Source organism: Ostrinia furnacalis, unplaced genomic scaffold, assembly GCF_004193835.3.
Source record: "Ostrinia furnacalis isolate ACB-3 unplaced genomic scaffold, ASM419383v2 OfSCF5501, whole genome shotgun sequence".
Taxonomy (NCBI): Eukaryota; Metazoa; Arthropoda; class Insecta; order Lepidoptera; family Crambidae; genus Ostrinia; species Ostrinia furnacalis.
Genome location: NW_021135740.1, coordinates 120,978 through 134,550, shown reverse-complemented (window position 1 = coordinate 134,550; position 13,573 = coordinate 120,978). Strand labels below are relative to the sequence as shown.

The following is a 13,573-nucleotide window of genomic DNA, read 5'->3' as shown; positions in this document are numbered from 1 at the left end:
CTGATGTTAAGTGATTAGAATAATTATTATTAACGGGATTGCTACTATGTACTTTATTTACGAGCCTATTATAATTCCTATTTTAATGTTGGTGACCGTGAAAGTTTAAAACGATAAGTAATATTTTCATTTAAAGCAACATTGATAAAGATGGTGGACCAGTGGTTCGCTTAAGAGACTTCAATGGGTTTGAATCCTGAAGCTTATGCATATCTATGCATAAGGCCCAGAACAGACGGTGAAACGCGACTGCAACGAAACTGCAACTTTGTGATGATTCTGATGAATGAAACTGAAACTGACAGTTTCAAACTGGTCGCGTCATGTGTGGTCCCTCAACGGACGCTATGGCAGAAACTTAGATGCAACTCAAAAGTAACTAGCAGTTGCAGTTTCGTTGCAGTTGCGTTTCACCGTCTGTTCTGGGCCTAATGGTTACTTATAAATTTACTATTTGTGGATGCCATGGTTGATAATAACAACTTGTTTATATTACTTAGAGCACGAAGTTCACCGGCTATAAAACGCTACTGTAAAAACTTAACCTTAACCGATGCTAATCCTATTTCAATGCAAGTAAACATAGCGCCGATTGATCCTTCGAATCTTAAGCTGGGTTGCATCATCTTACTTTAACTTTGAAAAACGTCAAATACCTATCAAACTCCATACAAAAAGCACCGGTTATTGTTATAGTTACGGTTAAAGTTAGGTGGCGCAACTCAGCCTTACTCTGACTCAGGTAACCAGACCGCATCTAGATTTTGACAACAGACAGAAATAAAAACAAAAAACTACCAAACGATTCGAAAATAGAAAAAATAGATAGGTATGTGAGGTGCCGAATCCCAATCAGTGGCGACCTTCATAATGTCATGACCTAGACACAGTTGTATGCAAAAAATGCACCTCTTGCATTCTATTAGAAGAGCCGAGACATAAAGATGCTGTCAGCATACAAATCAATCATTTTAACTGAGCCAAAAGGTATTTTGGTTGGAAGCTCGTAATGAGCTATTTTAATGGGAAATGGGTAAAAAAACTACCGTTACACGATTATATTTTTAGAAAAATGGTTGTAAACGCTATATTGCTTATAGATAGATAGATAGTAAATAAAGCTAAACACTGTGGTTTTTAGGTAGTTGTATTAGGAGCTGTATTTCTCTGTTATATGGATTTTGCAACAAATATGTAGAGTCACATACGACTCTACATTTTCTTTTCCTTTACATCTTTACCTACCTACCCTTTGTGTAACTGACACACCTTGCAAACAATCGAGTATTTCTTAGCGTCAACTTATCTATTCTGAGATAAGTTAGTGTAAAAGTTTAATCTCTGTTGATTCATTATGTTCATCATGGTCATAATTAACTTGCCTAGTGTTGTAGCAAGCAGTCTACTAATGGACTCCCCAAAAACGAGTCATTTTACCCTGTCTTTGTATTGTCGCATCCAACTTCTGTCGGCAATATTTTACAAGTTGTCACTTTACCTAGCTTGAGGGTCAACACCAGGTTTGTAATCATTTACGATTCTCTTATCACCCATCCTAGTTATTATTATTAGGTACTTTAATAAAGTCGCATAGCGAAAAGCACGTGGGCTGCCGGCAAAAATATATTATTCAATCTGATACAATCGATACAATGTCAAAGACCTACCTCTCGTTTGGTCTAATTATAATAAATGTATCATCGAAAGGTCAAGAGATCCCAAAACATGATCGTAATACGAGTAGTCATCTGCAATGTTAAATTTAATGGTGAAAAAACATTTAAAGTATCTAGGTAGGTAGGTATTTATTGTAGGTAGGTACCATTAATATCGATGAGAGAATTTCGTACAAAGGAATGATTTGGTGTAATAAATAGGTAACTTATAATAATAAAATCGACAAGACCTGGAGCGAGATCAAGCGCGAAGCTCAAGACCGAACGCGATGGAGGACTGTTGTGGACGCCCTCTGCCCCATCTAGGGGATATAGTAGGACCTTAAGTCAAGTCAAGTAAGTCAAGTTATAATAATCCGATTGCACAAACACTGAAGACTTACAGGTATACTTTTCAACTTGCTTGATTATCACTTAACAATTCGAGTTCTAATCCTTCTTTTAATCAACGCATTTTGAAATTGCACACAAATATGTCAAGTGATTGACATTCGCATTGATTCATCAAGTTCTACAAATATAATCCGCTTACATGAAACAAGTATCATCACAAGTGTTGCGCATTCGTGTATAGTAAGCTCGAGGAGCCCACACGACCAAACAGACAATAGTTGTGTGTCAAGGTTAGTTTCTAATGCCCGATTGATCGCAAGTGATACTTTTGAGAAGAGCTTTAATTAACATGTAAAACACACTCGTAATAAAAAGTTTATGGATTAAGAATTTGCTTAAAAATAAATATTGCGACACAAACTGCTTTATGTGTTAATACGCATAATTCGCATACGAAATAACACAAATCGTATACGAATTTCTAAACGTCTCATGATCTCAAAAATCGTTCGTTTCAGCCAAATGACGTCCACTGTTGGACAAAGGCCTTCACCAAGGATTTCTATAACGCCCGGTCCTGCATTGCCCGCATCCAGATTCTTCCCGCGACCTTCACCCGTGGTCTCAAATTAAGGCTTTGTACAACTTATTGACCAACGGATTATTATTATTACTTATTATCTTATCAAACTTGTATGAATTGATCGTGCTCTATCATAGAATACTTACTCATTAATTTATACGTTATAAAACAATGCTCTTTTTTCGTGCGTTTTTTATTAACAAGTGATACACTAATTCTAACAATGACAATGTTAATTATTCATTACAGCAGCGGATTGAAAAGAAATAAAATTACACTTTCTAAAGTTTGTTGAATTTCATTATCAATTAAGAAGAGTTGTGTACTTTTTAATCACATCCGAGTCCCGTATTAACTAGCGCATCCCGTGGTTAAAATAAGTAATTAAATATACAGAATTACTTTATAAAACTTCATTATAAACGAAATAAAAATGTAGTTTGTTTAATTTGGTCTTAAAATAAAATAAATAAATGCGTTCTTTGTGTATTTGAGTTTTGCATTATTTTTAATTTACAGAAATCCAACATTGGGCCGTTGTTTGGAGTCACAAGTATTCTATTTATTTATCTAAAGTTTCTTTTGTGTAGTTCTGTAAGTATTCCATTTCCCATTTAACTTTTAAGGAAACGAGATTGAAACGGGAAATTGAACATTATTTACTCTCGCTGCTATCAATATTTGCGGTTTGCGGGCAGCTCCTAACTTTTACTTTATAAATACGGGCTTTACATCTCAATGGTCGCCCACCAGCTTTTCTAACAAGGGCCTAACTGGCTAACAACACTTCTGGGGTTATGCAAATGTACTCCCACCAGACTACGACACAGCAAATGGAACTAATTGCATGTAGTGTTAGATACAAAGTACAGCTTGGGTTATTAATACGGGACTACACTTAAAGTACATTTATTAAAACAAATCCTTGGTATTTTTTGGGAAAAAATTGACCAATAACATGAGATTCTCACAATTAAGTTATTTTATTTTGATTTGATGCTAAAATTATTCATTTTGGTATGAATTAGTCATCGTACTCGTATCATGTTACCAATTATTGGTCATAATTTATAACGATATGTAGCTGTCCTTAATTTTATAAACAATCGTGTCACCGGGCGGCAAAAAAATATAGTTACTAAAGAAACTCACAATAAACTCAAAATCGATTTTATAAAATCGAAATAAATTGCATTTATTATTAAAGTACATACAGTTCTTACATGACATAGCCGTCTAACATATCAATGAGACCGACAGCTTACGCGTCCGTAAAATTGTGTTTTTGGATAATTGATTGGGTTTATTCAAGCTTGAAACGTCCTAACTAAACTCATATCAAAATTAAATCAAATCAAAAATATTTTATTCAATTTAGACCACTGGTGGCCCTTATGAACTAAGGTTGAAAACCTGGTACTCCGATTTTCTGCCAAATAGGATGTCACAGCGCTCGATTACATCAAAGAAACCGACTTGGTAATTATATTCTAATAGGCCATTTAATTTGATGAAGTCACTGAATCAAATAAAATTATTTGACTTGATTCTGACGCATAGAATATCCAATATACCGCACCTAACAAAAATTAAATTGACAACTTTAATTAATTTGAATGCATTTTTTTAATAATTTGAACGACTCTATTAATAATGCAATGAAAATACCAATTTATTAATTAATGTTGAAATCTAATAAAAACGACACGACATTATTCTTGTTTCTGGTAGGTAGGTATGTTTGTGAAATTATACAACTTTAGAAAAAAATTCAAATCTAGCAAATAGCAATTCTAAGACAGCATAGAAGAAAAATATACCGTCTCATTCTAAAGCCCAGTTCACCGTGCTTAGTCCCCACCAGAACCCCGTCAGGTTTCTGCTACGTCTCCGCCACGTCTCTGCCACGTCCGCCCAACGCCTTCGCTGCGTAAATCCGCCCTAGGTGACCTTATTCGCGACGTCGCGAGTGTCATCCAGGGCGGGGCGGGGCGGAGCGATGGTAGCCTGGTACGCGCACTGCTCACTTAGAAATCCATGTACCGTTGACAAAATATTACTTTTGAAGAAATAAAGGAGACAAAAATAAAATAAATAAACGTAGACTTTAAAGACAAAAGAAGTGGAATAGAACAAAGAACTAATAGTTGGTGGTAGTAGCGCACTCGTAATGCTTACTTAGGAATGTTGCTACGTTGAATAAATTAATTCAGAAATGAATAATAATTTAAGCATTTAGGCGCAAAAAGTAATATATTTTTGTAAAAAAAGACACTGAAATAATATAGAATCTAAAAGAAAGTAACCATTTGGCAGAGTTATTAAATTATGGTTAATCTATCGATGCTAATTTGATATCATTTGTGAAGCTCATTATTTTTTTTCCTTAGTAGGTAAAGGTGATAAAAAGAAAACGACAATAAAGTGGAAATGGATGAAGCAGAGAAGGCGGATGTAAGATACGGTCCGCTACCAATGCCACCATATACCACTATGAAATGTAGAGAATTAGTGTAAGAGACCCCTTACACCCTTCAATGAATGAAAGTCAACTGATAGTTGAGATAANTAATGGGAAATGGGTAAAAAAACTACCTTTACACGATTATATTTTTAGAAAAATGGTTGTAAACGCTATATTGCTTATAGATAGATAGATAGTAAATAAAGCTAAACACTGTGGTTTTTAGGTAGTTGTATTAGGAGCTGTATTTCTCTGTTATATGGATTTTGCAACAAATATGTAGAGTCACATACGACTCTACATTTTCTTATCCTTTACATCTTTACCTACCTACCCTTTGTGTAACTGACACACCTTGCAAACGATCGAGTACTTTCTTAGCATCAACTTATCTATTCTGAGATAAGTTAGTGTAAAAGTTTAATCTCTGTTGATTCATTAAGTTCATCATGGTCATAATTAACTAGCCTAGTGTTGTAGCAAGCAGTCTACTAATGGACTCCCCAAAAACGAGTCATTTTACCCTGTCTTTGTATTGTCGCATACAACTTCTGTCGGCAATATTTTACAAGTTGTCACTTTACCTAGCTTAAGCATCAACACCACGTAATTATTTACGATTCTCTTATCACCCATCCTAGTTATTATTATTACTTTATAGTCGCACAGCGAAAAGCACGTGGGCTGCCGGCAAAAATATATTATTCAATCTGATACAATCGACACAATGTCAAAGACCTACCGCTCGTTCGGTCTAATTATAATAAATGTATAGTCGAAAGGTCAAGAGATCCCAAAACATGATCGTAATACAAGTAGTCATCTGCAATGTTTTTAATGGTGAAAAAACATTAAAAGTATCTAGGTAGGTAGGTATTTATTGTAGGTAGGTACCATTAATATCGATGAGAGAATTTCGTACAAAGGAATGATTTGGTGTAATAAATAGGTAACTTATAATAATAAAATCGGCAAGACTTGGAGCGAGATCAAGCGCGAAGCTCAAGACCGAACGCGATGGAGGTCTGTTGTGGACGCCCTCTGCCCCATCTAGGGGATATAGTAGGACCTTAAGTCAAGTCAAGTAAGTCAAGTTATAATTAATCCGATTGCACAAACGCTGAAGACTTACAAGTATACTTTTCAACTTGCTTGATTATCACTTAACAATTCGAGTTCTAATCCTTCTTTTAATCAACGCATTGTGAAATTTACACAAATATGTCAAGTGATTGACATTCGCATTGATTCATCAAGTTATCCCAACTAATATTATAAATGCGAAAGTAACTCTGTCTGTCTGTCTGTCTTTCTGTTACGCTTTCCCGCTTAAACCTCGCAACCGATTTTGATGAAATTTGGCATAGAGATAGTTTGAGTCCCGGGAAAGAACATAGGATAGTTTTTATCCCGGTTTTTGAAACAGGGACGCGCGCGATAAAGTTTTTCTGACAAACAAAATTCCACGCGGGCGAAGCCGCGGGCGGAAAGCTAGTACAAATATAATCCGCTTACATGAAATCTTCTCATCACAAGTGTTGCGCATTCGTGTATAGTAAGTAAGCTTGAGGAGCCCACACGAATAAACAGACAATAGTTGTGTGTCAAGGTTAGTTTCTAATGCCCGATTGATCACAAGTGATACTTATTTGAGAAGAGCTTTAATTAACTTGTAAAAGTCCACAGTCGAAATATTTTTTTTTATTTAAGAATTTGATTTAAGAAAAAAAAATTGCTTAAAAATCGACATACTAAGGCTGCCCGGCTGGGTTGCACACATCTTACCTACTTTAACTTTGACAAACCTCAAAAGTCTGTGAAACTCCATACAAAAAACGTCGGTTATCGTTATAGTTACCGTTAAAGTTAGGTGGTGCAACTCAGCCTTAGGCAAAAAACCTATCAAACTCCATACAAAGTTCACCAGTTATTGTCATTGTTACGGAATAAGGTGGCCTTACTGCTTTATGCGTATTTTTGAAGTCTAATTCGCATACGAAATGACACAAATCGTATACGAATTTCTAAACGTCTCATGGTTTCAAAATTCATTCGTTCTTTTCAGTCAAATGACGTCCACTTTTGGACAAAGTCCTCCACCAAGGATTTTTATAACGACTGGTCCTGCACTGCCCGCATCCAGATTTTTCCCGTGACCTTCACCCGTGATCCCAAATTGGGCCTTGTACAACTTATTTACTAATGGATTATTATTCCAAACTTATACGACTTGACCGTGTAGGTATATCATTGGATACTTATTAATTTATACGTTATAAAACAATGCTCTTTTTCGTGTGTATTTTTATTAACAAGTGATACACTCATTCTAACAATGACAATGTTAAATTATTCATTACAGCAGCGGATTGAAAAGAAATAAAATTACACTTTCTAAAGTTTGTTGAATTTCATTATCAATTAAGAAGAGTTGTGTACTTTTTAATCACATCCGAGTCCCTTATTAACTAGCGCATCCCGTGGTTAAAACATTGATTTAAATATACAGAATCAGAGAAAAACCTCATTATAAACGCAATAAAAAATTAGCTTGTTTAATTTGGTCTTAAAAAAAAAATTAATAAACGCGTTCTTTGTGTATTTGACTTTTGCATTATTTTCAATTTACAGAAATCCAACATTGGGTCTTTGTTTGAAGTCACAAGTATTCTTATCAAAAGTTTGTTTTGTTTAGTTCTGTAACAATGGGAAATGTCCCATTTAACTTTTAAGGAAACGAGATTGAAACGGGAAACTGAACATTATTTACTCGCTGCTATCAATATTTGCGGCTTGCGGGCAGTTCCTAACTTTTACTTTATAAATACGGGCTCTACATCTCAATGGTCGCCCACCAGCTTTTCTAACAAGGGCCTAACTGGCTAACAACACTTCTGGGGTTATGCAAATGTACTCCCACCAGACTACGACACAGCAAATGGAACTAATTGCATGTAGTATTAGATACAAAGTAGAGCTTGGGTTATTAATACGGGACTACACTTTAAAATACATTTATTGAAACAAATGCTTGGTATTTTTTGGAAAAAAAATATTGACCAATAAAATTAGATTCTCACAATTAATATAGTTATTTTATTTTGATTTGATGCAAAATTTATTCATTTTGGTATGGATTAGTCATCGTATCATGTTACCAATTATTGGTCATAATTTATAACGATATGTAGCTGTCCTTAATTTTATAAACAATCGTGTCACCGGGTGGCAAAAAAATATAGTTACTAAAGAAACTCGCAATAAACTCGAAATCGATTTTATAAAATGTAAATAAATTGCATTTAATATTAAAGTACATACAGTTCTTACATGACATAGCCGTCTAACATATCAATGAGACCGACAGCTTACGTGTCCGTAAAATTGTGTTTTTGGATAATATAATTGATTGGGTTTACAAGCTTGAAATGTCCTAACTAAACTCATATCAAAATCAAATCACTGGTACTCGGATTTTCTGCCAAATAGTAGGATGTCACAGCGCTCGTTTACATCAAAGAAACCGACGTGGATCATAAATAAAGGTTAATGTTAATTATATACTAATAGGCAATTTAATTTGATGAAGTCACTGAATCAATTTTTTATTTTTTTTTATTTGAAACCGCACCTAACAAAAATTAAATGGACAACTTCAATTAATTTGAATGCATTTTTTTATAATTTGAACGACTATTATTAAAGCAATGAAAATACCAATTTATTAATTAATGTTTAAATCTAATAAAAACGACACGACATTATTCTTGTTTCTGGTAGGTATGTTTGTGAAATTATACAACTTAATTTTAGAAAAAAATTCAAATCTAGCATTTGCTATATTTTTCTTCTATGCTGAAGACAGCAACCGACTCATTCAAAGCCTAGTTCACCATGCTTTATTCCCACCAGAACACCGTCAGGTTTTTGCTACGTCTCCGCCACGTCTCTGCCACGTCCGCCCAACGCCTTCGCTGCGTAAATCCGCCCTAGGTGACCTTATTCGCGACGTTGCGAGTGTCATCCGGGGCGGGCGGGGCGGAGCGATGGTAGCCTGGTACGCGCACTGCTCACTTAGAAATCCATGTACCGTTGACAAAATATTACTTTTGAAGAAATAAAGTAGACAAAAATAAAATAAATAAACGTAGACTTTAAAGACAAAAGAAGTGGAATAGAACAAAGAACTAATAGTTGGTAGTAGTAGCGCACTCGTAATGCTTACTTAGGAATGTTGCTACGTTGAATAAATTAATTCAGAAATGAATAATAATTTAAGCATTTAGGCGCAAAAAGTAATATATTTTTGTAAAAAAAGACACTGAAATAATATAGAATCTAAAAGAAAGTAACCATTTGGCAGAGTTATTAAATTATGGTTAATCTATTTGTGACATTTGTGAAGCTCATTATTTTTTTTCCTTAGTAGGTAAAGGTGATAAAAAAAAATCGACAATAAAGTGGAAATGGATGAAGCAGAGAAGGCGGAGGTAGACCTAAGATACGGTACGCCACCAATGCCACAATATACCACTATGCGATGTAGCGAAGTGTAAGGGACCCCTTACACCCTGCAATGAATGAAGTCAACTGATAGTTGAGATAATAATAGGATTTCAGAATAACGGCAAAAATACACATTTTCTTAACATAGGTACTTATTTTCATATAATATTTTTCTGCACATCCTACCTTCATCTATTTTAGTAAAGGCAGCCGATGTCTCGGTACAAAGGGACATCGTTTTTAATGGCTGCCGTCGAGACTCGCGTGACTTGCCGTTTGCCAGGCTTGCCTTTCCCAGGCCGCCGTCAAAGCCGCCCCGACCGGCGGCGTAGCAGCAGATCACACAGCTATGACAAAGGCAACCGTCTAAAATGGACCAAGCAGGTCCATCGTCGTCTAACCAAGACCCACGGTTCGAATTCATAGGGTCATACGCCGTCAAATCCTTAAAACTCAAGCCAGAGAAATGGATGCGAGTACTAGGTACAGAAGAACACAGAACGACCTTGAGGGACTTCGTCGACAAACCACTGCCTTTGCTCTTGGTGGTGGTGCTGACTCATACCAACCAGCTGGTTCCAGTTATATCATTCCCGTGCTATTTGAAGAACAAGTCCGTATACTTCGTGAAAAAGAAGCCAGATGTCGTGCCGAGGGAGAATTGCACTGAAATGCTCATTTATGGTATGTACTACCAGCTTAGAACAAATCTATTCGTCCAAATAGTAAATCATATCATATTGATCAAATAATTTCTTGTAGGTGATCTTGCACCCAGATTAATAGATGAATTGGCATCTCTAGTAGATGAGGTTTTTGTTCCTCTCCTGTCAAATCCACTCAATCATGAAGGTTGGCCGTTGGTTGTCTCACAGGACATCCTCAAGCAAATCCACAATCTGAAGAGCACAGTTTATGAGGTAACATTGCACTAAATGTCGTAATTTTAAACACAGTAAAAATTCAATTGGTGTAACCCTTTACAACCGGGAGCAAAAAAGCCAACCGATAAGTATTAAGTTGTCTGCTTACGAGCACTTTTGAATTAACATCAGTATTATGTAACTCAGGTCAAAGGCAAAGTAAACGGCCAGACAGTTCTTCCACTACCAGTTGGAGTAGAGCTAGTTCACGATGCAGAAAAGCAAGTTCTTAGGGGCGAAGAGGTGGATTTGTACCTTAAAAGTGCCATCGAGGGTGTCGTCATCAAATGGGCTCAGCAGATCAATGACGTCATGATGGAGGATTCTTCGCAGGCATTCGATAATGGACAGAATCCATTACCTAATGCTGGTAAGTTGTGATAACAAACAACTTTTAACTTTTAAAACAAACAACTAACGTCTTTTATTAAAATTATTTTTTCTTTTGTCAGAAATTTTGTTCTGGAGGTCAAGGCTGAGCAATTTGAACTACATCTATGATCAACTGCGCAGCGAGAGAGTCCGCTGCATGGCCGTCATTCTCGAAAAAACCACGTCAGCTTACTATCCCTGCTTCAGCAGACTTTTCAAAAATATTGTATCTGGTACGTAATTACAGATGTCAAAGTATTTTAGTGCAGCATCAAAGATATCAATAAAAGTAAAGATACTTGGGATGGTTCATTCATTGGTTGGCAACTTCAAAAGATAAGCGGAGCAAGTTTCTAATAATTAATCTAATTTGAAAATTAATGTATAATTTATTAGTATTTAATTATTTTTTAGTCTGCACTCTGTATTAATTTTAACTGTGGAAACTTTGTTGATTTCTGTCCTATTTTTTGTGTGATTATTTGTCTGTATATCAAAATTGTTTGTTTCCCTAATATAAATTAATAAATAAATAAAACATTTTGTATTTCAGCTTTGGCTGAAGCAAAAGAAATAGATTTGTATCTTCACACATTAGAAAAACATTTTCAAGCCTTGGAAGAAACTGACTTTACAGAGTGTCAGACATTATTTCGGCCTTTGTTTCATGTAATTTGTATGATCTGGAGAGACTCTAAATATTACTGTAGCTCTTCTAAACTGATGGTTTTGCTGAAACAAATTAGCAATTTGCTTATTTATACGGTAAATATCTACAATTTATTATAGATTATAATCAAAACGCTAAATTAACAAAGCAAGAAACTTCAATAATTAAAATCATTTCAATTATTTTAGGCTAAGAAATGTTTAGACCCAAGCACGCTATTCCATAGCGATATCGATGAAGCAACACAAAGAATTCAACTAACCATGAACATACTGAAGAAATTCAGAAACACATTCGAATATTTTAAGGACAACTTGCAAAAATACTTCTTAGACAGAAGGGTCATACCGTGGACCTTCCATCCAAACGCTGTATTTGAAAGAATGAACAGGTTTACAGATCGATTGACTACAATCCAATGGTTTTTCAAAACTGTCTTGGAATTCCAAAAATTAGAAAAGATAGAGATAGGTGGTATGAAAGGCAGAGTACTCAGCGGGCAAATTAGAGAGATTTCAGCGGAATTTGAATCTTACTTTCATAGTTTTGCATCAAAATCGTACGATGTCCTGGACCCTGATGATGAAACATTTAACGAAGACTTCAAGGAATTTCAAGAAAACATTATAGACTTAGATTTGAAACTGTCAACTGTACTAGTCGAGTCTTTTGACAACTGTTCTACTTTGGAGGCAATTTTTAAGGTAAATTCTAGTTTTTTAAATAGTTCGTCAATTCCAGTGCAAGTAGGTAATTAATTCTACATTTAAACAACATGTTGTTGTTACAGTTGATCGACATTGTTGGATCAGTGTTGGATCGGCCTCTGATAAAAAACGAATTTACCGCAAAATTCGTCGAAATCATAGTAATGCTCGAGAAAGAAATCGTCACTTGCGAAGTAAGTACAGCGAATATGAAAAATCTTACAACCGAAGATTCCTAGCTACCAAAGTTTTTGGAATTTTTCAATTAACCTTTGATTCACAGGAACTTTTCACTGAACAAACTCAACGGCTTGAAAGATACGGAGTTATGGAAATTGACGCCTTCATGCCCCCAGTCGCTGGAGGACTCCTCTTCATGTCAACGCTGGCCGCCAGGATAACCAAGCCTGTAGTCAGCTTTCGCAATTTACCGCACCCGTAAGTCAGCTGGGTGGGGCAAATTGCGAAAGCTGATTACTTTGCTATAAATCATCTAAATATACTCTCCTAAAATTGTGAGATGTTTATTTATGTATTTCAACACAAATCTTTCACTGTAGATTAAGTAGAAGATTAGAGACTGTAGCTATTTATAGTTGAAAATCATATTATTTACGATATACCTTTCTTTATACACTTTCACAAATGTTTTCCATCATCATTTTATCATAGGATAAAGGGTTCGGAAGAAGCGATCAAAATTTTCGAAAGATACGACCAACTCATTGAAAAAATCGAAGCATTCAAAAAGAAGTATTTCGGAGACTGGGCAGTCACTATTCCTAAGATCATTGAAGATAAAACAAACAACACCATTATAGCTCGCCAGGCATCTGATTTAATAATGAACTTTAGCCCAATGGTAAGTAATTATTATTTGAGTTACATATTTCCAATTAATAGTTTCAGTCATTTCAAAATAAAACTGTCTACTTTATTTTCAACCACGTTTGACGCACGAATAGTAATTTTCATTTCAAGCATGTATTTTTAAGAATACTACATAAAAACAACAAAAATGCATGAAAAAATACTATTTAGGTTATAGACATCCTGAGAGAAGTTCATCATTTGCGGAATAATCCAGACTTTGAAAACGACATACCAGAAGATGGTTTAACCTTGTTTCAAAAACAAGAAACGTATCGACAGTACAGAATTAACTTGGGAATCACTATCGATTGGTATAATCAAATTCGAAAGAACAGTCAGAAAGTAGAGTTTGATTTAGTGGAAGAAGAAATAAAGAATATCGACAATAGAATTGAAATAGCGCAACATGAGCTGAATTGGAACTCTCAAGGTCAGTTACCCGTACTAAATTAAAATATATTTGTCT

General features: G+C 35.2%; 1 protein-coding gene across 1 annotated transcript in view; it reads left to right on the top strand.

Moving 5' to 3' along the window:
- Positions 1 to 9,933: 9,933 nt before the first annotated feature.
- Positions 9,934 to 13,573, top strand: part of LOC114361295 (dynein beta chain, ciliary-like) — a 29,098-nt gene continuing 25,458 nt past the window's right edge. The window contains exons 1-10 of the mRNA XM_028316289.1: positions 9,934 to 10,246; positions 10,316 to 10,482; positions 10,633 to 10,855; positions 10,938 to 11,090; positions 11,411 to 11,622; positions 11,716 to 12,231; positions 12,318 to 12,428; positions 12,518 to 12,672; positions 12,907 to 13,096; positions 13,276 to 13,537. Of these exons, the coding sequence (XP_028172090.1) occupies positions 9,934 to 10,246; positions 10,316 to 10,482; positions 10,633 to 10,855; positions 10,938 to 11,090; positions 11,411 to 11,622; positions 11,716 to 12,231; positions 12,318 to 12,428; positions 12,518 to 12,672; positions 12,907 to 13,096; positions 13,276 to 13,537 (2,302 nt within the window). The remainder of the gene's footprint in view (positions 10,247 to 10,315; positions 10,483 to 10,632; positions 10,856 to 10,937; positions 11,091 to 11,410; positions 11,623 to 11,715; positions 12,232 to 12,317; positions 12,429 to 12,517; positions 12,673 to 12,906; positions 13,097 to 13,275; positions 13,538 to 13,573) is intronic.